Source organism: Salvia splendens, chromosome 4 (assembly GCF_004379255.2).
Source record: "Salvia splendens isolate huo1 chromosome 4, SspV2, whole genome shotgun sequence".
Lineage (NCBI taxonomy): Eukaryota > Viridiplantae > Streptophyta > Magnoliopsida > Lamiales > Lamiaceae > Salvia > Salvia splendens.
Window position 1 is genome coordinate 41,060,446 of NC_056035.1, and position 25,745 is coordinate 41,086,190.

Here is a 25,745-nt window from a genome sequence, read left to right on the forward strand (position 1 = left end):
GTGTATATTAATTTTTTAATGTGCAAGAGGTATATATGTCATTTCATTGTCTATTTTTTAAAAAACTTTCTCTCACCCCGTATGTATAAAGTAAGAGAGATGAATGTATAAAGTAAGAGAGATGAAGAAGAATAAATAGAAGAGATATGATTGTTTTTTTGTCAAAAATAAAAATGATTCAATTGGTATACTATTACTAGTGAAGTGTGACTCTTATCGTGGGATGGATCAAAGTGGCAAAATGGGAGGTAGTATGTAATTTAACAATTTAACAATTTTACAAAGTTCAGATTGTCATATTCTGACCTCACTAGTAAATCCTATGGGCTATAACAGTATGGGCATTAAAAGTGAAAGGCTCTATTCCCATATAAGTTTAAAGCCCAGTAGCCAACAAGTAATTGCTAAGCCCAATAAGCAATAACATAATTAGAAGCCCAACTCATATACTCTTCTTCTTCGTCAGCTTCTTCATCCGCCTGAACCTACCTTTTTTCCAGTTTCCTTCAAACGCCGAAATCGGAAAATTCCTACTGATTATTATTCCACTTTCCAACTCCTCCATTTTAAGTTTTTCACTTCCAATTTCTCCCCCTCTCTCTACTTGTTAATCATCAAACACCGATCATTCTAGGGAACTCAGCTTAATTGGTCAATGTAGCTCGATTTCCGATCCCTTCAAATTCCAAGGGGTCACAGAGCTCAAAGGCTTGAGCACTAAGCTGGTTAGGTTATAAATTCGAGGTATTGAGTTTTTCTGAGCTTAATTTCATTGATCAATAAACTACTACTATGGCAATTTAATTTTATATTAGAAGCAGGGCAGTTTATGGCCTCATAAATCTATTATCTTGTGCTCCTAGTTTTTTGCCTATGCTGACCACGAATTAATATCGGTGTTGAGTTCGTGAAATCTAGGAATAGTAATCAACAGCTTGAATAGTAATTTATCAGTTTCCCTTGAATTGCTTTCCTCCAGTGATTTTATATCCTAATCATCTAACTTTGTACGTTCATTAACTTACCCTAATTGTTCAAGTGCAGTCGGTTCTCTATCGTCCATCCGTCTGCTTCATCTGGAAACGAATAATGACGGGAGTCCGCGTGTCTCCAAAAACTGAAAATTTCTGCATCAAATGTAGAAGTAATCCATTTCGTGGGGCTTCCTTCGAGATTATAGATCATGTTTCTCCTGTAAATGAAAAATGTAGTATTATTAATTGTGATCCCAAACCCTCTGAAAGGTTAAGCACACCCGAGCTAATCTCTGCAGTAGGCCATGCGTGGGGTTATGCGAGTAAGTCTCTCTCTGGTCTTCTGCATAAGAGTAACGCCGCATACAAATCTGAGATTATTCCGGAAGGTGGGATACTTTGTTATTCTACAGATAAAGGAACTTCTGATGCAGCTACTTCAGCTGGTGATCAACCTTGCTCGGTGTTCTACTTGTCTAATAAAAAAATATCTACAGAGCTTGTGGATGAGAATCGAGAGTGCTCTAGTGATAGTTATGGAGCTTCTTCTTTCTGGAGGATGGTCCTTGCAAGGTCCTTGTTGATTGAGGGAGCCTCCGTGCATGGTTGTCTTTTGGGTGCAGGAATACCTTCGAATTTCAAGAACAATTATAATTGGATGAATACTATAGCTCTTTATAAACCAAATAGTCTGGCAAACTCTGAGATTGAGATCAAAAGGGAGGCTGCCTATTATGAAATTTGTCGTTCAACAAATTCAGGTGATGAAAGTAGTTCGTTTCATAGTTTAGCTACAGGAATTTCTGTTTCTGAGCCTGAAATTTCAGAACCTTTAGATTTATCTTCTAAAAATGCTGCCAACTTTGACTTGAAGCCATCAAATACGACGTGCTCAGAGAAAAAGGATGATGCGCTACCTATTGAAGCGACTGATTGTAAGATCTCTACATCAAGATGTTACGCGGACACCCTAGATGCCAAATTAGCATCACACAGTTATGATTGTAAAAATTGCAGAAAGGAGAGTAGTGAAGGTACTTATGAGGACCAAAAAGATCAAGGAGCAAGGCTTGTCAAAGCAGATATTTTGGAGGCAGATATCGACCTGTTTGGAAAGAGAAAACCTCAATATGGGCTTGCGAAACAAGAACATGCTTTTGCTGGAGCAATGGCGGGGATATTTGTCAGCCTTTGTCTACATCCCCTGGACACAGTTAAGACAGTTATTCAGGCATGCCATACTAGCCAGAAGCCCCTCCACTATGTAGGCAGATCTATTATTGCTGAGAGAGGTACCTTTTAGCAAGAAATCACAACTTAAAGGAAATCAGTGTTTACATAAATTTGGAGCGACTAGAATCCTGTGTACTCTTGGAAAGCAATGTGAAAGGCACCATGAACCGTATTTTGGAACTTTTCAGGTATATCAGGGCTTTACCGTGGCATTTCCAGCAACATTGTAAGTTCAGCTCCAATATCTGCTCTCTATACATTCACATATGAATCGGTGAAGAAAAGTTTACTTCCTCTTCTTCCCAAGGTACATAATCTTTGTTCCAGAGGATAACATTTTAACTGACACTGGACTTTCCGTGCTACTACTATTTTTTTCATGTATTATAAATTTGTTATATGACAAACATCATATCAATTTGAGGTAATGTGTGCCTCTTTTTTCACAGGAATGTCACTCATTGGCCCACTGCACAGCAGGGGGTTGTGCAAGTATTGCAACATCGTTCCTTTTCACTCCAAGCGAATGTATAAAACAGCAGATGCAAGTTGGTTCACACTACAAGAACTGCTGGTATATCTTGAAGATATTTATTTTTTTCTGTATGTTATCAACATCTGAATTCCACACTGCGGAATTTAGGTTATTTTTCGTAATTGTCAGTGACTCCCAAAGCTAACTCATTAGAAGTACATGGTCAAATGAGTAATCTGGTTGGTACATACACACATTTTCAAATAGTGAACTAGTCTACGATGACAAAGTGAATTTTCCTTCATTTCTTTCTTTTTCCTGTATCTGTTTTTTGTATCTTTTTTAAACTATGAGTTAAGGCTTGAGTTCCACTTAGTTTGATTTATACAGAGGATATTATTCAGTAAAAAGTTTAGTGCAAACTTTATGATCACATTGATAAATGATGTACAGTAATCTGAATTTGACGTTTTGCCTTTAAACTGCATCAATGTAGGACTGCATTGATAGAGATTCTCCAGAAAGGTGGCTTGCGTTCATTGTATGCTGGATGGGGAGCCGTACTCTGCAGAAATGTTCCACATTCTGTCATCAAGGTAATGTTGGAGGGTATAAACAATAGAGTTGTCCTCTGTTTTCTGTCCCTAGTTGTTTATTTTAGTGCTGTGACTGTATGATAGACGATTAATTATTTCATTTGCAGTTTTACACTTATGAAAGCCTGAAGCATATTATGACGCCGTCAATCCAATGGAATGCTCAAGCTAATATATTCACGACGGTTTGTTGTTTACTCTCTAAAACTCTGAGTTTTGTTCTTCCTATAGTTCTCATTTTTCTCCATTCCTGCAGTTAATCTGTGGAGGATTGGCTGGATCTACAGCTTCGTTTTTCACAACTCCGTTTGATGTTGTCAAGACAAGATTGCAAACCCAAGTTAGTTTTCATTTCTTTCTTTTTTTGTGGCCTAGATGTCAGTTTTTTAAATGATTGTTCGGGAACCTCATTCTTACTGAGTATCACAATTTTTTTTTCTGGTTTATCGAGTTAACAATCTTAGTTTTCAATTTTGTTTCCTGAGTATTTTTCTCATAAAAATGATACAAAATCAGTATTACAGCTTCCCGGATATACAGCCAAGCATAGTGGTGTACTCAGTACTCTTAATGAAATATGGAAGCATGAAGGGTTGAATGGTGTTTATAGGTGAGTTTTTAAGATACAGTATTTACCTGTTTTACCTCCAACTGCGTCGAAAAGTATTTGGATCCGTCCTTGGTTTTATTTCGTTATTTTCAGTTTGTTATGAATACATAGGGAGATAAAATTTCAATACTTTGTTTCCAATTTAGAGAATATGAAAAAGAAAAGAAAATACTAAGTAATAACCCAGTCTGTTTGGCTGAGGATGTGGATGATTTTGACGAGCTTGTGTAGGTGATCTTTCTCTATTCTTGTTTTCCAAATATATATGCCATATTATCGTTCAGGAGCATTTATCTGAACGTACGCTTACAACTGTTCGTTCGTTCAAAACCATTGTTTACGAAATTTAGTTATCTATCTTCGTGTTGGTATTAATTACTCATATATTCTGCATATATTCTGCAGATGAGTTTCCACTCTAGTTTCTTTGGCATTTACGAACGTTTTTCTGTTATCAGGGGCTTGACTCCGAGACTAGTGATGTACATGATCCAGGGAGCACTTTTCTTCGCATCCTATGAATCTTTTAAGAGTCTGTTCTCTCTAGACTTTCCGCGACCGGGTACTCAGGCATTGCAGCTCGAACAGAAGAGCAAGGACGATTCAGAGATATTGCCCTCTGCCATATCAGTCACTGCATAATGTGCATTGCCTAAATATATGACGAAATCTAGTTCTTCCGGTTGAGATCTCGGCGTGCAGGCTCCGAGGATTGAGCACTTAACTTAGCAAATGGTTTTTTGATGATATGGGCAAGGTTGATTCGTGCAAGTTGAAAATGTGAACTTTGTGTTGTATTTTTGGTGCAGATATAGGATAGTAAGAAGCATTTGCATTAATATTAAGAGAAAATATCACCTTTTTTTATACTATATATGTAGGGATATTTACATCGAGTTCAAACACCTAATTAAAGCATAATGGATATAGTGTTTCATAGTATGATATAAACATATAACTACTAGGTTTTCTTGTCACGCCCGCATTTCCTAAGGATAGGAAGTACGGTGGACCGCGACTAGGGGAGGAACAAAGAAGCGGGGAAGAAAGGGGAGAACAAGATTATTTGACCCAAAAACATTTATTAAAAGAAGTTCACTTCAAAACATTGTACTAAGGTTAAAGTAAACAGAGTTTAAATAAAAACATTGTATCGGATTACAAAGCAGCGGAAAAGACCAAGAGACAGATGATGCCGGGTATGGCGACACGACACCATCCAAAAGACAAAGTAAAACACTGATTTGGCTTTCACTGCTCAACATCCGTCATCCCCATCGCCGCTCAACCTGCACATTAAGAAAACAACATGCAGGGCTGAGTACTTATTGCACTCAGTGGACACACGCCAAAAACATAGTTTGTCATGCCATAACAGTGTAACATTGGGGTTTTGAGTGTAATGAAAATAGCCCAAGTACACAAAAATATATTTCATAAACTCGACTGCGCAGTCATTTTCAGATATTGCCACCCTTATCCCCACCATCATACACTATCTGATCCAACGGTGACAAGGGGCGTGGCCACACCCCAGGTCATCTAGACCGGCCAACTTGCTCTCAGATGGCTCCCGGTCTCGTGTACACTAGCCTGAGGGTTCGCAGCCCAACAGACCCGAATTCGATTAAACATATGTGGTAAACCACTTCAGATAGGTTTCAAATCAAAACAGTTGGCAAGACAAGCAATTCACCTCCATAAACATTTCCGGAACGAAGTCCGTATTAAAGATAACCCACATAAAATAGTAGGGTAGAAAAGCCCACCTCGATTGCTTAGCTTTTAAAATAGTTCCCTTCAACCACACTTTCCTCGTAAAAGATCACCCTTTTTGAAAGATAAACAAATCATGATTAGAGTCAGGGTAGACGATGTTTAACGACAATGCATGATTCCTACTTGGATGACTTCAACATCTAGCACGTTACACGTACACACACTTAACAACATCTTATAAGCCAAACACACAAAAACACACGTCCGAAACACACCACGCACGCACCCAACACGCATACAACGTACCCAAGACGCGCACACGACACACACACAACACTCAAACTCCCGGCACACCCACACTGTGCAAACGGCTCACCTGGCTCGGAAAAGGTTCGGAAAAAGGCTCGGCGTCTCGGCCTGGCTCGGTACCTCGGCCGGCTGTCTCGGACACCTGGCTCGGCACCTCGGCCGACCGTCTCGGCCGTCCGGCTCGGCACCTCGGCCGACCGTCTCGGCCGCCTGGCTCGGCACCTCGGCCGACCGTCTCGGCCGTCCGGCTCGGCACCTCGGCCGACCGTCCCGGCCGCCTGGCTCGGCACCTCGGCCGACCGTCTCGGCCGCCTGGCTCGGCACCTCGGCCGACCGTCTCGGCCGCCTGGCTCGGCACCTCGGCCGACCGTCTCGGCCGCCTGGCTCGGCATTTCGGCCGACCGTCTCGGCCGCCCGGCTCGGCACATGTCTCGGCGTCTGGCTCGGCCCTGGCTCGGCACCCGTCTCGGCACCTCTCTCGGCACTGGCTCGGCACCTGTCTCGGCATCTGGCTCGGCGCCCGTCTCGACACCTGGCTCGGCGTCTCGGCCGCTGGCCCGATCAAGTGCACACCCATTTTCCTCCAACCAACGATTCACAAACCCTATACGACATTCACACCACACATTCTACATCCCAAAACACACCCGAAAACATGAGATCAAGCCTTCAAAACTCTCCACATCACCACCCTAGGCCAAACCCTAAAACTCTCGGCCAACACACACAAACCACCCGAACCAAACGCTGATTCCTCCGAGCCATCTCTTGGCCAAACACACCCACAGACTTCACAAAATCGAAACACTCAGAAACACCCCCATTGCACACACATACATCACCCAGGACACACAACTCGCAGAACTGCGCAGTTTACTTGCAAAAATCATAATAAAATCATCCGACATCCAAAGAAGCTGAAATTTACACACCACGCAGAAGACACATCCAAGTTTATACAGTTAAAATTTCGTACCAAAAGGAGATCTTTTGCTCAGTCAAAAAGGGGTCGGAACCCACTGTCAGTTATCACCGAAAACATGTTCAACACAAACACATAGCCACAAATCCTATTCGACATCTAAACCATCCAAAAACGTCCTACATGCATGTTTTTCGAAATTAACATGAGTTAGAGTATCGGGTTACCTTTCCCGGATAGTTCAACGTAATTCACACGCTTTACTTCTTCTTCCGACTCCGATTCACAACGAGAGTGCGTAACACCTTGAAGAATCCAAGAGGATGGTGAGAGGGAGTGAATGAGGAAAGGTAAAACCGAGAGGGAGAAGGAGAGAGGGAGCTTACCGGTGTTGAGATTGTGAGGGAGAAGAGAGAAACCGATGATTGTGATTGGGAAGGGGAAAAATATCGGTTATGTGGGAGTGGGGGGGGTTGAGAAAATCGTGGGGTGATGGGGGAGGGATTTCGAAAAAACAAGAGAGAAGGAGGGAGGGATAATTAGTTAATTAGGATTTTAATTCATGATTTATTAATTATCTCAATTATAAAAAGCCTAGTTAAATTATATCACATCCACCAACAATAGAATAAATCAATTAAGATTTTCCACACCATATATTAAACAAGAATTCACAAAATCATCCATTAAAAAAAAGAAACATTTTCGGATATTACATTCCTCCCACCTTAACAAAATTTCGTCCCGAAATTTGCCTAGATTACCCAAACAGCTCCGGAAACTTCTCTCTCATCTTATCTTCGGATTCCCATGTTGCTTCTTCGACTCCATGATTCCTCCACCGTACTTTCACCGAAACAATTGACTTATTCCTCAATTCTTGCACCCTTCGATCCAAAATGGCCTCGGGCTTCTCCTCATAACTTAGATCGGGATTTAGGACCATCATCTCCTCCTGGTGAACTATGTGTGTGGGGTCAAACACGTACTTCCTCAATTGTGACACATGGAAGACGTTGTGCACATTTCCAAAGCTTGGTGGTAGGGCCAATCTGTATGCTACCACGCCGACTCTATCCAAAATCTCGTACGGACCGATAAATCGGGGTCTCAGCTTTCCTTTCACTCCAAAACGAGTTATTCCCTTAGAAGGGGAAACTTTCAGAAAGACCTTTTCTCCAACCTCGAATTGTAAATCGGTCCTTCGAACATCCGCATATGATTTCTGTCGATCCTGTGCCTCCTTGATCCTCCCACGGATTTGTCGGACAATCTCTATCATCTCTTCCACAGAGTCTGGTCCAAGCACCCTTCTCTCACCCACTTCATCCCAGTAAAGTGGTGATCTACACTTCTTTCCATACAATGCCTCGTATGGAGCCATCTTGATAGTCGCCTGGTAACTATTGTTGTACGCGAACTCAACCAATGGCAACACTTCTTCCCAACCCCAGCCTCGATCAAGCACCACGGCTCGTAGCATATCCTCCAAGACTTGAATCGTTCTCTCTGACTGCCCATCGGTTTGTGGGTGGAAGGCAGTACTAAAATTCAATTTAGTCCCCAACTCGCGCTGCAGGCTCGTCCAAAAACTAGAAGTAAACTTGGCATCGCGATCGGAAGTAATTGTCGCTGGTACTCCATGCAGACGTATAACCTCCCGCACATATATCTTAGCCAACTGGTTGGATCCATAGGTAGCACGAACCGGTACAAAATGAGCAGATTTGGTGAGGCGATCTATAATCACCCAAATCACAGTGTTTCCTCGCTGGGATTTTGGCAGTCCTGTCACAAAGTCCATTGCAATATGTTCCCACTTCCATTCTGGAATCTCGAGGGGTTGCAATCTCCCATAGGGCCGTTGGTGTAGTACCTTTACTTGTTGACATGCTAGGCATCTCTCCACAAAAGCTGCAACATGCTTTTTCATACCGTTCCACCAAAATTGTCTTTTCAAGTCTTGATACATCTTGGTGCTTCCTGGATGAGCAGCGTATGGGGTTTCATGTTGATGGGATACGAACTAAACAACTAAACAATAATTGCGAGCCCAATAGCAGTGACGGCCCATCAGCCCAAAACCCAAGAAAGAGTATCAGTTCGGCACAACCAAAGAGTTCGGTCACAGCCTATAGCTCGGTAAAAGCCGACCAATCGAGCTCAACTCTCAGATCGGCAAAAGCTGATCGGCAAAGTTCAGCAGTTCGGTCTCAGTATTCGACCGAACAAGGAGATAGTGGACCCATGCAGGATCTCCACGACCTCCATTACACCCACGATCTATTTAGTGGTATTAAGCAGTTATCAACCCCCCTACCAGGGCTGCAAACCACGATCTTAGTTCGAATGTATAAATAGAACTTAGATCAGATAGACCAGGGTTAGGTTCTCTAGATCCTGAATCTCATATAGCAAATCAGTATTGTAATCTGTAAGCTAGATCAAGCAATACAAATTTGCCCTCTTTTCTTCCCGTGGACGTAGATTTACCTCAGTAAATCGAACCACGTAATTCTCAGCGTTGTGATCTTCATTTATTACTTGCATTTATTCCCATCAAAAATTCGCTAAATCATCACTGGCGCCGTCTGTGGGAACACAGAAAACCAAAACTGTGATAAAAGCGAGTTTTTGATCCTCTTCCACCAAAAAATGCGTACCAGATCACATAATACCCATACTTCCGTCCGTGATGAACGTGAGGAAGCTAGTCCAGCCCGTAGGTCTGGAAAACAGCCTCGGGAGAAATCTGCCTCCAGTTCTCACGGTGAAAGAACAAACCACTCAAAAAGTCATCGCACCGAGCCTCTCCAGCAGCTCGATTTGAATGAGGCTGTCAAGTTGTTCTTGGCTGAGAAGCAGGATGAGTTCTTAACATTCCTGCAAAAGAGCCAGAAGCCGGAGAAGAAAACGGCGGATTCTCCCTCCCCCTCCAGACATGAAAGTCACTACCGCAGTAGTGTCGTATCTTCCAGGAGAAAGAATCCTCACCACCGATATGTTCCTTCTCCTCCTTGTTACCGAAATCACAGGAGAACTCCATCTCCACCATACCGTAGAGATGTCGGATTCGCTATGTATGGAGCGCTGAAGACTCCATTTTCGGATGATATCACCAGAACTCCGTTGCCACAGAATTACCGAACTCCGTCAGTGACTTATGACGGGTTAGTGGATCCTCATGATTTCCTGGGACGCTATCAGTATAATATGGCGAACCAAGGTCTCAATGAGGTTCATATGTGTAAGCTGTTTCCCGAGCTGCTCATCGGGAACGCAAGAAGGTGGTTTGATAGCCTCCCTCAAGGCAGCATTAGATCTTACAGAGATCTAATGGATGCTTTTCATAGGAGGTTCTTCCAGAAAGCTGAAACCCGAATCACTTCGGCTCAGCTGCTTTCTATACGTCAAGGTCGCGATGAAAAGATTAGCGACTTCATGACAAGATTCCACAAGGAATGCCTACAAGTAGATGATCTCAATGATCTACTTGTCATTTCGGCATTCCAAAATGGAATTCTGCCAGGAGCTCTCTACAGAAAGCTCGTTGAATGCAGTCCGCAAACAGCTCAAGAGATGTGGGACATTGCGGACCAGTTTTCTCGTGCTGATGAGGCAGACCGTCGAAAACGGTCTTTAGACAGCTCTTCCAGAGGAGACAAGAGGAAGCCCGATCATAGCGATCAGGGACATCCTCGCCGAACTCCTTTTGAAAGAATTCAAAGGGCACCGGTACAAGACAGATTGGGACCACGTCTCAATCCTGAGAAACCACCCGCTCAGTTCGTACCATTGAACAAGTCGAGAGCGGAAATTTTCGAACTGCATTCTGATATGTTCGAAAAACCAAAGCCGATGATGAAATCGGCCACGCGCCGAAGTCAGGATAAATATTGCTCTTTCCATCAAGACCACGGTCACGATACCGAGGAGTGCCGAAATTTGGCAGCAGATATTGATGTTCTTGTGAAAGCAGGGACGTTAAAAAAATACCAAAGCAAGCCGCCGAAAAAGAATAAGAAACAGAGAAGTGCGAACTGCGCTCCTCAGGATCCTAAAAGGCAACAGGATCCCGAAGACGATGACGAGCCGCAATATGATGGAGTGATCCAGACTATTGACGCTCTCCCAGCCGGGAAGACTAAATCGTCTCTAAAATCAGAGCGCAGAGGCTTCAATCGAGAGGAGCCAACACATAAAAGGCTGAAGAAGGAGGAAGTAATTACATTTTCAGATGCAGATCCCGTCCCGGCCATTTCTCCTCATCAAGACGCTATTGTCATTCATGCTGGAGTGGCAAACAAACTGATCCACAGAGTGTTTGTGGATACAGGAGCGTCGGTTAGCATTCTTTTTAAAGAATGTTTTGATAAACTGGAAGTGGATCCAGCTCGGCTCAGTCCGGCCCCAATTCCTCTGAAAAGTTTCGCCCAGGAGGACACCCGCCCTGAAGGTATTATCAGCCTTCCGATTACGGTAGGAAGAGCGCCTACTAGCTCCAGTACGGTGATCGAGTTTTTTGTGGTAAAAGCTCGATCCCCGTATAACATTATACTGGGAAGAGACTGGCTCAACACAGTTCGGGCCATTTGCTCTACTTATCACCTCACAATCAAGATCCCCACTAAAGGAGGGATAGCAGTCATCCGAGGTGATCAAAAGAGAGCAAAAGAATGTTTGCAGATTGCGCTTAAAAGTGCCGAACAATCAGATCGGCACCATCAAGCATAGCAATCACAGCAGCCGGAGTCAGAGGCAGGCGAAATGAACGAAGTCACACCGGAGCCGAACTCGATGAAAGTTCAGTTATACGAAGATGATCCATCCAGAACGGTCAAGATCGATTTCGCGGGAACACCTCTACTCCGGGAAAAGACCATCCAGCTCCTCAAAGAGTACAAAGATGTCTTTGCGTGGTCTCCGTTGGACATGACTGGAGTGTCTCCCGAGGTAATTACACATCGGTTAAATATTGATCCTTCAGTCCGGCCTATAAAACAGAAGCAAAGACTCTTTGCGGCAGAAAGAAATCAAGTCATCCATGACGAAGTCCGCCAATTACTGAAAGCGGATGTATTATTTGAAGTAAAATATCCTTCTTGGGTGGCCAATCCTGTGATGATCAAGAAAAAAGAAGGAGGATGGCGGATGTGCATAGATTTTACGGATCTAAATAAGCACTGTCCTAAAGATTGCTACCCCCTTCCCAACATAGATAAAAAAGTAGAAGCTCTGATAGGCTTCGAAATTTTCTGTTTTCTTGATTTGTATAAAGGATACCACCAAGTTTTAATGGATGAGAATGATGCTTCAAAAACGGCTTTCATTACTGACTTCGGTATTTTTGCTTATAAAAAGATGCCATTTGGTTTGAAGAATGCCGGAGCCACATATCAAAGGATGGTAGATAAGCTATTTCGGCACCTGATCGGAAAAGAGGTTGAAGTATATGTTGACGACATAGTTGTTAAAAGCAGAAGCACTTCGGAGTACGAAAACAATCTCAAATCCACTCTCGACGTGCTCAAAAAAGCCAACCTCAAACTCAATCCCCCAAAATGTACCTTTTTGGTAGATTCGGGAAAATTTCTGGGTTGTTGGGTTTCAAAGGAAGGACTCAAGGCAAATCCCCTAAAGGTTCAAGTTGTTCAGAACATGGCAATGCCGAAGTCCATACATGATGTGCAAAGGCTAACTGGATGTCTAGCCGCACTGAATAGATTCCTTTCCCAAGCAGCCGAAAAGCAAATGCCGTTCTTCAATGTTTTGAAGAAGGCACCAAAGTTTGAGTGGGGAGCCGAACAGAAAAAGGCTTTTGACGAACTCAAAAGTTATTTAACCGAACTTCCTACTCTCTCTGCTCCAACAGATGCCGAAGTGATATTCTTATATTTAGCAGCATCAGATCAAACCATTAGCGCGGTGCTTGTACGAGAAGAAGGCCTAAAACAGCGTCCTATCTACTTTACAAGCCGAGCATTAAGAGGTCCCGAAACAAGGTATCAACCTCTGGAAAAAATTGCTCTGGCATTAGTAAATGCAGCAAGGAGACTGCGGCCATATTTCTATGCTCACAAAGTATGCGTCTTAACCGATCTTCCACTTCGGCAAGTTTTGACTAAGCCAGAAGCATCAGGCAGAATTGCCAAGTGGGCCATAGAGTTGGGAGAACATTCAATAGAATATCTACCTCGGAAAGCCATCAAGGGACAAGCCTTGGCAGATTTTCTTGTAGAGGCAAAGTTCGATCAGGCAATCCCTATTATTGCCGAACAGAAAAATCCTACCAATGATGAACTAACTCAGCCCCAGAAACCCGAAGTAGAGCCGCCGGACTGTTGGATTGGATTCGTAGATGGAGCTTCGAATAAGACAGGAAGTGGAGCTGGTATTCTACTTATCGCTCCCGACGGACACGAAGTAACTTATTCACTTCGGTTCTTATTCCCAACCACTAATAACGAAGCCGAATACGAAGCCCTTCTTGCCGGACTTCAGTTAGCGCAACGTCTACTTGTCAAATCTCTCAAAATCCATTGTGATTCACAAGTCATAGTGAATCACATGCTGGGTACAAGTGAAGCCCGTGGTGAAAGGATGAAAAAATACTTGGACAAAGCGCAAAGTATTAGCCGAAATTTCTCTTATTTTCGGATAATCCGCATTCCCAGAGCGGGAAATAGCCGAGCAGATACTTTAAGTAAGTTGGCCTCATATCCGAGCTCAAAGCTGGAGGAATTACCGCACAGAAGCATTGATGAAGCTGAAGTACACTCAGTAACCAGTTCACCAAACTGGATGACGCCAATATTAAAGTATCTAGATCAAGGACAACTGCCCGAGGATAAGAGAGAAGCAAGGAAAATCACATGCCGAGCATGTCGGTATGAACTTCATGAAGGAGTCCTATATAGAAAGTCCTACCTTCAACCGTTATTGCGATGTGTAGGACCAGAAGAGACGGATTACATCCTTAGAGAAGTTCATGAAGGATCTTGCGGTAGCCACATCGGAGCTAGAGCATTAGCTAAAAAAGTTCTGAGATGGGGATATTATTGGCCAACTTTGGTACAAGAAGCAGTACAGCTAGTTAAGAAATGTACGAAATGCCAAATCCATGCAAATATCCCAAGGACGCCGCAGACTGATCTATGTGCTATGCAAAGCCCTTGGCCTTTTATGCAATGGGGCATAGACATAGTAGGACCACTACCACAAGCTCCCCGGCAAATGAAATTCTTGATCGTTGCCGTGGATTACTTCACAAAGTGGGTGGAGGCTGAACCATTAGCTACGATAACAAGCTCAAAGGCATTAGGTTTTGTCTGGAAGAACATAGTTTGCCGATTTGGCATACCCCATATCCTCATTTCAGATAATGGGACTCAGTTTACTGACAAAACATTCAAGAATTGGTGCCAAGAGTTGAATATTCAACAGCGGTTCACTTCAGTCTCTCACCCACAAGCAAACGGACAAACGGAAGTAACAAACCGTACTTTGGTGAAAGGATTAAAAACTCGGTTAGAACAAGCCAAAGGACAATGGGTAGAAAATCTTCCTCAAGTCCTATGGTCTTACCGAACTACACCAAAAACCTCCAACGGTGAAACTCTGTACAGTCTAGTGTACGGCACTGAAGCCGTAATTTCGGTTGAGATCGGCATACCCAGCCCCCGAACTCTTAATTTCTCAACAGAACTGAATGACGACGGACTGAGAGCCGAACTAGATCTTGCCGAAGAAAGAAGAGAATTGGCCTTCATAAAAGAAGCCAAGTACAAGGAGCAAGTAACCCGGTATTATAACCAAAGGGTGAAAAAGCTGCAGTTTCAAGTGGGAGATCTCGTATTGAGAAACAATGAAGTAAGCCGAGCAGAAAAGCTGGGCAAACTTGAACCCACATGGGAAGGTCCGTATCGGGTGTCAGAAGTCCTGGGAAAAGGGTCTTATAAATTAACTCACATGTCAGGAGAACAAGTACCCCGAACATGGCATATTTCCAACCTCAAGAAGTTCTATTTGTAAGAGACAAGGTCCGGTCAGTCTTGTGTCTAGTTCGGTCCTAGGGTTATGTGCTTTCATATTTTTATTGTTCTTTTTACTTGTCGTTTTTTAAAAGGTTAAAATCTTTTTCGTCCTTTTTATTTGTCTCTCTATGTGCGTTTTGTCTCTTACAAATGTTACTGAGGTATATTGTTCCTTAAAGGCTGATCCCCTTTTTTTAGATCATGTATTAAAGACAATTGTGAGTCCAAGCTTCTAAGGAAGATACAAGATTCCACAATTCAGCTTAAGAAACAAGCAATTCGTCTGAAACGAACTGCAATAAGCCGAAAACCACTCCGGTTAACTAGGGAAAGTCCAATCCAAGCGATAAAACTCACCAAATAAGGACACTAACTAAGTCCGGTCAAAGAAGAGTTTACTTCATAAGACCGAGGACGAGTACCGAAAACCACTCCGGTTAACTAGGGAAAGTCCAATCCAAGCGATAAAACTCGCCAAATAAGGACACTAACTAAGTCCGGTCAAAGAAGAGTTTACTTCATAAGACCGAGGACGAGTACAATAAATGAAATAAAAAATCGCTGAACTGTAAATACGCAGTGATAGAAGCGAAATGAAAAAATTTCATTTACTAAGTCTTGTTGGGCATACAATTCCGCTGCCCTACGAGAATGCGTTACACCATTACAAAGGACTATTCTACTGTCTACGATTGCTAAAGTTGAGCCACCTATCCGAAAAATCCTCATGATGCTGAGTTCGGGCATTCCGAGCAGTTGAAGAATAAGTAGGTGGACGAGATGCTCTGATCGACCTACCGCCTCTTCCCTGAGTCCGGGAAGTTCTAGCACCTCGGCGGCGAAGAGTCTCTTCACGAAGCATTCGCTGATCTTGCTCACTCATATTCACAACTCCTCTGCGAACTTCAGGGCGTTCTTGTCTTGACGTTTCCGGTTGCTCCTGAGTCCGTTGCTGATTTGGAGTAGAATTTTGAGTAAGTGGATTAGAGGTTTGAGTTGGAGTGTGAGCATCTGTTAGCGGGAAACGGCTAAGGAATCTCTCGATTGAGGGACGCCGGGAAAGAATGATGTCGTACAGAGAAGCCAAGCGCCGCAATGATTTCACAACTTGTTGGCAAGCCGAGCTCTCCAGCACATTGTTCTTCCGGAGTACATGAAGCTTCTCCCACAGTTCATCAACTTGATTCTGAACTTCAGATATAGTCATTCCCCCGCGCCCGCAGATGAAATCTTCATATGCAGTCCTCTCAGCGATGACAGTATTCAGCTCGGCCTCCAGATCTTTCTTTATGCACTCTAAGTCCTTATTGTTGGACTCCAGCTCCACTAAACGAGCCAAGAGTTCATCATACTTCATCTGGTCATCTATAGCTTTTTTCTCAGCTTCATTTAAAGCCAAAGAGTATAGCCGCTTCCAGTGAAGTACCTCCAGCTCCTTAGAGTTAAGAATACGAAGCAGCTATGTCAGTTCGGCATTTCAGTTTACCGAGCAGGCAGTAAACCACAATAGGAGTAAAAGAGATTAAGAAAAGCTATAAGGAAGACACGAGTGTAGAAAGAAGATTTTTTTTCATTCACAAGAAAAAATTTACACAAGGAGGGCTTCAAGGCCATTTTACAAATAGAAAGAAAGAAACTAAACTAAGAGAAGGGAGACGAAATCATACTCCGCCAGTTTCGTCTCCGGCTTCCCTGTGGGTTTCAGCTTCTTTCTCCTTGTCGACCTCGGTCTCAGCCTCGGCCTCCCTCCTCCCTCCCTCCTGCTCGGGGCCCCCATCGCCGATCTGCTGCACCTCTTGCTCGGCGTGCCCGTCGCCGGTCTGCTGATCCTTCTGCTCGGTCTCCTTGCCGGCCTCATTTTCCTGCTCACCCTCTTCTTTGAAAATTGAAGCGGGTGAAACATGCCCCAAGGAGGCAAAGATGGCCTCCATGTTCTTGTCACGGTCAGCACGGCAATTACGGACTCGTTCAGCAGAAAGCAGGGCCGATGAAGACGCAAGCTCCTCAAGGAGCGGCAGACTCTGGAGACGCGCTGCAATCTCTCGGCCATACAGCGGCAAGACGACTTCGGGTTCCTGCTCAACATTATCGGTCATCAATTTCAGCAGATCACCGATAAGGGCCGAAAATTGATTGCTCAAAAAGAGTTTCTCCGTGTAAACACGGAGAGCCTCCCCCTGAGCAACCACGGCAGCCGCCTCCCTCTGTTTCGACCGCTCTCTCTGGATGATGAGCTGGTCTTTGGCACGCTGGGCTTCATCCTGAGCCGAGATCATAGCGGCCCTTGCCCTCTCAAAGTCTGCCCGAGCCTGTTCGGCCTGGTGACGAGCAGCATTCAAATTCCTCTGCATCTCATCATAATCGCTGGACGCTTTAGAGAGTTCAACTGTGACGAGTTTGCAGAGCATATTGTTCCTCTGAAAATGGAAAAAGGAAAAAGTCAACAGAGGGGCCACAAAAAAAATATAGGAAAGAAGCAAAGCCAGAAAATCAAGAAGAAAATTCACCTCTACAAAGTCCTTTGGCCATAAAAGGGGCTCAGAGATATGTTCCGAAGTGGCCGTAACCACTCCTGATCCATAACCCCCCTGGACAATGTCTCTCTCTGGCGCTTTTGGGGGTTTCTGAGTCTTCGCCTTCCCCCTTGCCGAGGTCGATCCCGGCTTTTTTGGATCCGAAGACTGACTCGAAGAGGTCTTCTGCCTCTTCGGATTCTTCTCGGCATCAGACGCCGAGCTGGTGTTTTTCTGTTTCTCCGGCTCCTTTGATTCGGAGGATTTACGACCAAGCCTGCTTAGCATGTTCACTGCCAAAAAGCAAGAAAACAAAGTTAGTTTTCGCCGCTAAAGCAGTAAAGCATAAAAAAGAAATCCTCACCCTCAGTCTCTTCGTCCGAAGACGAGGAGTCGAACACGAAGTCACCCTTGACGAGCTCAGATTCCAAATACTGTTTCCTAATCATGGGAATCTTATTGAGCCCGCCCTCGAGCTCGTCCAACGGTTCTACCCGAGGATGAGGAATTACGGACTTCGGCCCTCTCCAGGAAAAGTCCGGAGCCGCTGTCCTATTGTAAAAAAAGAAGCGATTTTTCCACATCGGCCATTTGGTTTTACAGAAGGATCTAAAGGGCTGTAAAGGGATCAAGTAAAACCAGGATCCCTTTCTCTTAAACTGAAAGAAATTAAGGATTGCCCTCAGAGACAGATCTTTTTCTAGTCTATGCAGCTCGGCAGCAAAGGCCGATAAGTGCCTCCAAGAATTTGGAGTCACCTGACCTAAAGGAAGTTGGAAAAAATCAAGGAGCTCTACAAAGGCGGGGGGAAGAGGGAAACGAAGCCCGCATTCTAAGCAGGCTTCGTAAACGGTGGCATAACCCTCCGGCGGCGAGTTAGCCCTATGAGTGTCGTCGGGAATCACCACTAACCCCCCAGGAAGAAAATATTTTCTGTGTAAGGATATCACAGTATCCTTACTCAAAATGCTGTGAAAATATTCTACCGTCTTCTCCCCGGACTTTTTCCGGCCAGAAGATCCCTTACCCCCCTTCCTACCACTACCTGATTCAGAAACAGTTTCAGAAGAAGAAGACATGATTCTTACTCTTTGATGGTCGAAAGTCTCTGAAGAAATTCTTGAAGAAGCGGAAGAAAATTTTACGAAAAAGAGAGAGAATGCAGAAGAAATAATCGCAAAAGTGTTCCAATGATGAAGAAAGGAAATATTTATCAGATTCGCAGAGGCGTTTTCAAATTCGTCGCACCGTTTCAAATCCCACTTTTTCTGGATTCTCTGGCCGGATTTGCTGTCACATTTAATGCAGACACGTGCAGAGCACGTCCCCTGACGTCAGCCTCCCCCTTACACTTATCCAAAATGCCGAAGTGATTCACTTCGCTTTTCGGGGGGGGTGGTGATGGGATACGAACTAAACAACTAAACAATAATTGCGAGCCCAATAGCAGTGACGGCCCATCAGCCCAAAACCCAAGAAAGAGTATCAGTTCGGCACAACCAAAGAGTTCGGTCACAGCCTATAGCTCGGTAAAAGCCGACCAATCGAGCTCAACTCTCAGATCGGCAAAAGCTGATCGGCAAAGTTCAGCAGTTCGGTCTCAGTATTCGACCGAACAAGGAGATAGTGGACCCATGCAGGATCTCCACGACCTCCATTACACCCACGATCTATTTAGTGGTATTAAGCAGTTATCAACCCCCCTACCAGGGCTGCAAACCACGATCTTAGTTCGAATGTATAAATAGAACTTAGATCAGATAGACCAGGGTTAGGTTCTCTAGATCCTGAATCTCATATAGCAAATCAGTATTGTAATCTGTAAGCTAGATCAAGCAATACAAATTTGCCCTCTTTTCTTCCCGTGGACGTAGATTTACCTCAGTAAATCGAACCACGTAATTCTCAGCGTTGTGATCTTCATTTATTACTTGCATTTATTCCCATCAAAAATTCGCTAAATCATCACATGTGCTTCTCTCATGATTTCCATCCTCAGGCCTTCATCCTTAGGCACACACAACCTTCCCTTGTATGTGAGACCATTATCTGCTGCCTCACGAAAATTTCCGAGTTCACCCGTCCTCACTTCTGAGCGAAACTTTTCTAGTAACGTATCTCGCCGTTGAGCTTCCACAATTCTGGCTCTTAAGTCGGGTTCCATCACCAACGTGGCTACTATTTCTTCCACAGTCTCGGGCATTCTCACTACCTCCAACCGCATCTTACTGAACTCTTGGATTAAGCTCTCCTCGATAGTAAGAAAGGTGGCCAGCTGAGATTGAGACTTCCTACTAAGAGCATCGGCCACTACGTTTGCTTTTCCTGGATGGTAGTTTATACCACAATCGTAGTCCTTTACCAACTCGAGCCACCTACGTTGGCGCATGTTCAACTCCTTTTGCTCAAAGAAGTACTTTAGACTCTTATGGTCCGTGTATATCTCACAACGGACTCCATAAAGATGATGTCTCCAGATCTTCAAAGCATGTACCACGGCTGCCAGTTCCAGGTCATGCGTCGGATAATTCAGCTCATGGGGCTTCAATTGTCTCGATGCATATGCGATCACTTTCCCCTTCTGCATAAGCACACATCCAAGTCCCACCTTCGACGCATCCGTATACACCGCATAGTCAGTCCCTGACTCCGGCACAGCTAGAATTGGTGCGGTGGTCAATTTATCCTTCAACAACTGAAAGCTCGCCTCACACTCCGGTGTCCAATTCATCTTGACTCCCTTTTTCAGTTGTTGAGTCATTGGCCTTGCTATCTTCGAGAATCCCTCAATGAACCTTCGATAATAGCCCGCCAGTCCTAAAAAGCTTCGGATTTCATTTTGTGTAGAAGGTGACTTCCATTCCTGTACAGCTTCCACCTTGGCCGGGTCTACACGAATTCCATCTGAGGTTACTACATGTCCAAGAAAGTTAACTTCCTTGAGCCAAAACTCGCATTTACTGAACTTGGCATATAGTTTCTCGTCCCTTAGAGTTGCTAGGACGGTTCTCAGGTGCTCTTTGTGCTCCTCCACGTTCTTTGAGTAAACGAGCACATCATCGATGAAAACTAGGACAAATCGATCCAAATACGGTTGGAACACGCGGTTCATAAGGTCCATGAACACTGCCGGGGCGTTCGTCAGTCCAAAAGGCATCACAACGAACTCGTAGTGACCATATCTTGTTCGAAAAGCCGTCTTGGGTACATCTTCTCGCCGAACCCTCAGCTGATGGTACTCAGACCTCAAGTCCATCTTAGAGAAGACTCCTGCCCCTCGAAGTTGGTCAAACAAGTCGTCTATCCTTGGTAGTGGATACTTGTTCTTCAGCGTCAGTTTGTTTAGTTCTCGATAGTCGATGCACATCCTCATCGATCCATCCTTCTTCTTTACAAACAAAACTGGTGCTCCCCATGGCGACACGCTAGGTCTAATAAATCCCAATTCCAGTAGCTCTTGTAGTTGCACCTTAAGCTCCTCCAACTCTTTTGGCGCCATCCTATAAGGTGCTTTGGATATTGGTGCCGATCCGGGCTCCAGATCGATCGTGAATTCTACTTGCCTGTCGGGTGGGGGTCCCGGCAATGCATCGGGGAAGACATCGGGATATTCACTCACTATCGCCACATCTTCTATCTTCCTGTCTTTCTTCTCCTCCCCATTCAAATAGACAAGGTACGCTGGACATCCCTTTCTCATCATTGTAGTGGCTTGCAGCGCAGAGACAATGGACTTGCGTCGGCTCATTGGGATTCCGTGAAACTTCGTCGGCTCTTTTTCGGAGGTTTCAAACGAGATTTCCCTTTCTTTACAATGAAGAGTAACGTGGTTCTCTGCTAACCAATCCATACCCAAGATTATGTCTACGCTACCCATCGTCATTATTTGCAAATTATGAGCCACTAAACTGAGTTCACCTATTCCAAAGTTCACACATGCACAAGATCGAGATATATCTATAATCCCGCCTACCGGTGAGGTCACACTCATAGTGGGTTCGGTCTTAACAGTAGGTAATCCCAAAGTATCCACACAAGAAGTTGATATAAAGGAATGCGATGCACCCGTATCAAACAAGACAACTATAGGCATATTTAGAAGTGTGCCCATACCTGCCAAGTTTCCTTGCCCAAAGGTTTCTTTCCCGTTTTCCGGCTGCTTCCCCTTCAAGGCGTAGGCCCTTGCTTGCGACGGCAGTCCTTGGCGGCGTTGTTGCGGTTGAGGTGCAGGTAGTGCCTGAGATTGTGGACGGAAGCCTAGCTGGTTCTGTCTCGTCCCCGTCCCCATGTTCTTACTCGGGCAATTTCGGAGGTAATGCCCACTTCCACCACAGTTGAAGCACCTGGGGTCCCGACACTCTCCGGTGTGATACTTGAAACACCTTCCACATTGAGGGTTCCTCGGCGGAAAGTTTGCCCTCTGGTGATAGGCATTCTGTCTCCTGCCATTGTAGGGTGGGTTCTTCATGTGTTGTGGCCTCTTGCCACCATACTGAGTGTGATCACCATCCCACCTCCTCTTCTCTTGATGACCTGACTGAGCTTGTAGGGGTGTCGCGTTTGTTGTCGCCACAACTCTTGGTTTAGGGAGTGCATCTTCCACGTCCAGTGCACAAGTCAAGATCTCCGAGTAGGAGAGTTCTCCTCGGCAAGCCAATGCGGCCTTTATCTCATCTCTGAGCCCGGCCCGGAACTTCACCGCCCATTTCTCATCGGTGTCCATCAATTCGGGCGCATATCGTGCCATCTGCGCGAGGGCTCGGTCATATTCAGTTACAGTCATTCGGCCTTGGCTCAACGTGTGAAATTCTACCACCTTGGCCCGTCTGTACGTCTTTGGGACATACTTGTTGTCAATCTCCACCTTAAACTCTCCCCATGTTAGCGCTTCCAGGCGTGCAGGATTCATAGTCCTTTGCCGAGTCTCCCACCAGTAATCGGCAGCACCTGACAGTTGAAAGGTGGCGCAAGCAATGCGCTCCCTATCTGTGCACTCCATGACCCTGAAAATACGCTCGAGGCCGCGTATCCACTCTTCAGCTTTTGACGGATCTCCTTGTCCATCGAATTTAGGGGGATTCTGCCTGGAGAACGTAACTATGAATCTTTCTTGCTGAGGCGGGGGTGGAGGTGGTGGTGGAGGTGGTGCCTCCACGTTGGGTCCTTGTCGTGGTTGGCGTACACGTCTTGGCGGCATTCTGATTCAATATCCAAAAAGTGTTACTACAATTCTCATCCAAAATTACCACTTTCTCAAAATTTTCTCATAATCTTCATGTAGTAAGATGCAACACATAGGATATATATCAAAATCAAATTCTCATTAAAAGAAAGGAGGTCAAACGTTGCTTCCCAAGAGCAGATCGTACTAAAAACAAAACTAACAAGACATCAACTATTCTATTTCTAGACTACGACTCGATCATCCTCATCCATAGGCCCTTCCTCCGGGTCTTCGTCATCGTCCTCCTCGGGGTTCCCTTGCAGGGCCACCTCGAGTTCCTCCTCATAGTCATCTTCAAACCCTTGCTCACCCTCGTACATGCTCACGTACTTGTCCTGATACACGATCCTCTCTTGCACATCCTGTGGGGGCTGCTCCTCTCGAGAGTCTACCAGTGCACAATACACGGCCTTCCGAAAGCCAGCCATGTCGCCCACCATGTCATCGGTAACGGGCTCGTGCCATGTGTACCTCCTCGCCGTTCTTTCAGCCCACTCCTTCCAGCTGTCAGGGAGCAATTCTATTAGCTTCTCAATGCCGTCGTGCTCTGTCACTCCGAACTCCTGAGCTGCCCTCCAAAGGGTGTCGAAGTGTGCCACGAACTCAATCAACGGTATGTGATCCTTCTTTCGATACACTCTATAATCCCTGAGCACCCTCTGTGCCCTAAGTCTATCGCGATCACTCCGTCGCGGGGTTCGGAACATACGCGCCATCTATAGAAAAACAGAAACAATCGCCTCGCGTATAAAAACAGAGTGCATAACCGAAGAAGAGGGAGATATGTGTATGCAGACGTATCGCTGTTCTAATCTCAAGCCCGCTGGTGTTCAAAGGTCATAAGTCCTTATCTACTATAGGTCCAAGAAGCACTAGTGAAACCTCTCACGTCTAAGTTCAAACATTCAAAAGGCCAACACATACTCACATAAAAGCTCACATCAACATTCACGTCACCATATCATCACACATCAGTCACATGCTTTCATGTACATTCGACACACCATAACAGTTCATAATACACCATAACAGTTCATAATTCAAATAATTTCCAACTTTCCACACCACTTTGTACCCTTTCACATGTCTCAACATTTACTTAAACTTTACACAAAAATCATTTTCGAACCCAAAATCACAATTTCCTCCACTTTCATATACTTTCCAAAAGTTCACAATTTCCATTACCTCATTTCAGGTTGAGTGCGATGAGTCGGATGTTGAGCCAATGACACTTTTAAAAACTTAGTCAATTATTTATTTTGACACAGGGATACAAACTAAATCAAGGCAGAAGAGACTCTTAGGTCCAGAGCAGAAAGAAAACCTAGGCTCTGATACCACTCTGTCACGCCCGCATTTCCTAAGGATAGGAAGTACGGTGGACCGTGACTAGGGGAGGAACAAAGAAGCGGGGAAGAAAGGGGAGAACAAGATTATTTGACCCAAAAACATTTATTAAAAGAAGTTCACTTCAAAACATTGTACTAAGGTTAAAGTAAACAGAGTTTAAATAAAAACATTGTATCGGATTACAAAGCAGCGGAAAAGACCAAGAGACAGATGATGCCGGGTATGGCGACACGACACCATCCAAAAGACAAAGTAAAACACTGATTTGGCTTTCACTGCTCAACATCCGTCATCCCCATCGCCGCTCAACCTGCACATTAAGAAAACAACATGCAGGGCTGAGTACTTATTGCACTCAATGGACACACGCCAAAAACATAGTTTGTCATGCCATAACAGTGTAACATTGGGGTTTTGAGTGTAATGAAAATAGCCCAAGTACACAAAAATATATTTCATAAACTCGACTGCGCAGTCATTTTCAGATATTGCCACCCTTATCCCCACCATCATACACTATCTGATCCAACGGTGACAAGGGGCGTGGCCACACCCCAGGTCATCTAGACCGGCCAACTTGCTCTCAGATGGCTCCCGGTCTCGTGTACACTAGCCTGAGGGTTCGCAGCCCAACAGACCCGAATTCGATTAAACATATGTGGTAAACCACTTCAGATAGGTTTCAAATCAAAACAGTTGGCAAGACAAGCAATTCACCTCCATAAACATTTCCGGAACGAAGTCCGTATTAAAGATAGCCCACATAAAATAGTAGGGTAGAAAAGCCCACCTCGATTGCCTAGCTTTTAAAATAGTTCCCTTCAACCACACTTTCCTCGTAAAAGATCACCCTTTTTGAAAGATAAACAAATCATGATTAGAGTCAGGGTAGACGATGTTTAACGACAATGCATGATTCCTACTTGGATGACTTCAACATCTAGCACGTTACACGTACACACACTTAACAACATCTTATAAGCCAAACACACAAAAACACACGTCCGAAACACACCACGCACGCACCCAACACGCATACAACGTACCCAAGACGCGCACACGACACACACACAACACTCAAACTCCCGGCACACCCACACTGTGCAAACGGCTCACCTGGCTCGGAAAAGGTTCGGAAAAAGGCTCGGCGTCTCGGCCTGGCTCGGTACCTCGGCCGGCTGTCTCGGACACCTGGCTCGGCACCTCGGCCGACCGTCTCGGCCGTCCGGCTCGGCACCTCGGCCGACCGTCTCGGCCGCCTGGCTCGGCACCTCGGCCGACCGTCTCGGCCGTCCGGCTCGGCACCTCGGCCGACCGTCCCGGCCGCCTGGCTCGGTACCTCGGCCGACCGTCTCGGCCGCCTGGCTCGGCACCTCGGCCGACCGTCTCGGCCGCCCGGCTCGGCACATGTCTCGGCGTCTGGCTCGGCCCTGGCTCGGCACCCGTCTCGGCACCTCTCTCGGCACTGGCTCGGCACCTGTCTCGGCATCTGGCTCGGCGCCCGTCTCGACACCTGGCTCGGCGTCTCGGCCGCTGGCCCGATCAAGTGCACACCCATTTTCCTCCAACCAACGATTCACAAACCCTATACGACATTCACACCACACATTCTACATCCCAAAACACACCCGAAAACATGAGATCAAGCCTTCAAAACTCTCCACATCACCACCCTAGGCCAAACCCTAAAACTCTCGGCCAACACACACAAACCACCCGAACCAAACGCTGATTCCTCCGAGCCATCTCTTGGCCAAACACACCCACAGACTTCACAAAATCGA

The 25,745-nt window shown here is 45.1% G+C and overlaps 1 protein-coding gene across 3 annotated transcripts; it reads left to right on the forward strand.

Moving 5' to 3' along the window:
- Positions 1-475: 475 nt before the first annotated feature.
- Positions 476-4,830, forward strand: LOC121800134 (S-adenosylmethionine mitochondrial carrier protein-like). Of its 3 annotated transcripts, none has more exons than XM_042199713.1 (9): positions 476-744; positions 1,045-2,266; positions 2,396-2,514; positions 2,657-2,781; positions 3,179-3,278; positions 3,386-3,463; positions 3,535-3,618; positions 3,803-3,888; positions 4,347-4,830. In XM_042199713.1, exons 2-9 carry the CDS (start codon positions 1,090-1,092, stop codon positions 4,528-4,530), a joined length of 1,953 nt encoding a protein of 650 aa, XP_042055647.1. In that variant the 5' UTR covers positions 476-744; positions 1,045-1,089; the 3' UTR covers positions 4,531-4,830. The 3 variants fall into 3 exon arrangements, with proteins under 3 accessions (XP_042055647.1, XP_042055648.1, XP_042055649.1); XM_042199714.1 differs by having other exon boundaries at positions 3,795-3,888; positions 4,347-4,479; XM_042199715.1 differs by lacking the exon at positions 476-744 and having other exon boundaries at positions 1,575-1,735; positions 1,849-2,266.
- The last annotated feature ends 20,915 nt before the right edge of the window (positions 4,831-25,745 follow it).

What these genes read in the sequence shown, in the direction of transcription:
- LOC121800134 (XM_042199713.1), top strand. Translation starts at nt 1,090, where the DNA reads ATGACGGGAGTCCGCGTGTCTCCAAAAACTGAAAATTTCTGCATCAAA. An exon ending in TTCCACATTCTGTCATCAAG is followed by an intron (nt 3,279 to 3,385) that starts GTAATGTTGGAG and finishes TTTCATTTGCAG; the next exon opens with TTTTACACTTATGAAAGCCT. An exon ending in GGGTTGAATGGTGTTTATAG is followed by an intron (nt 3,889 to 4,346) that starts GTGAGTTTTTAA and finishes TTCTGTTATCAG; the next exon opens with GGGCTTGACTCCGAGACTAG.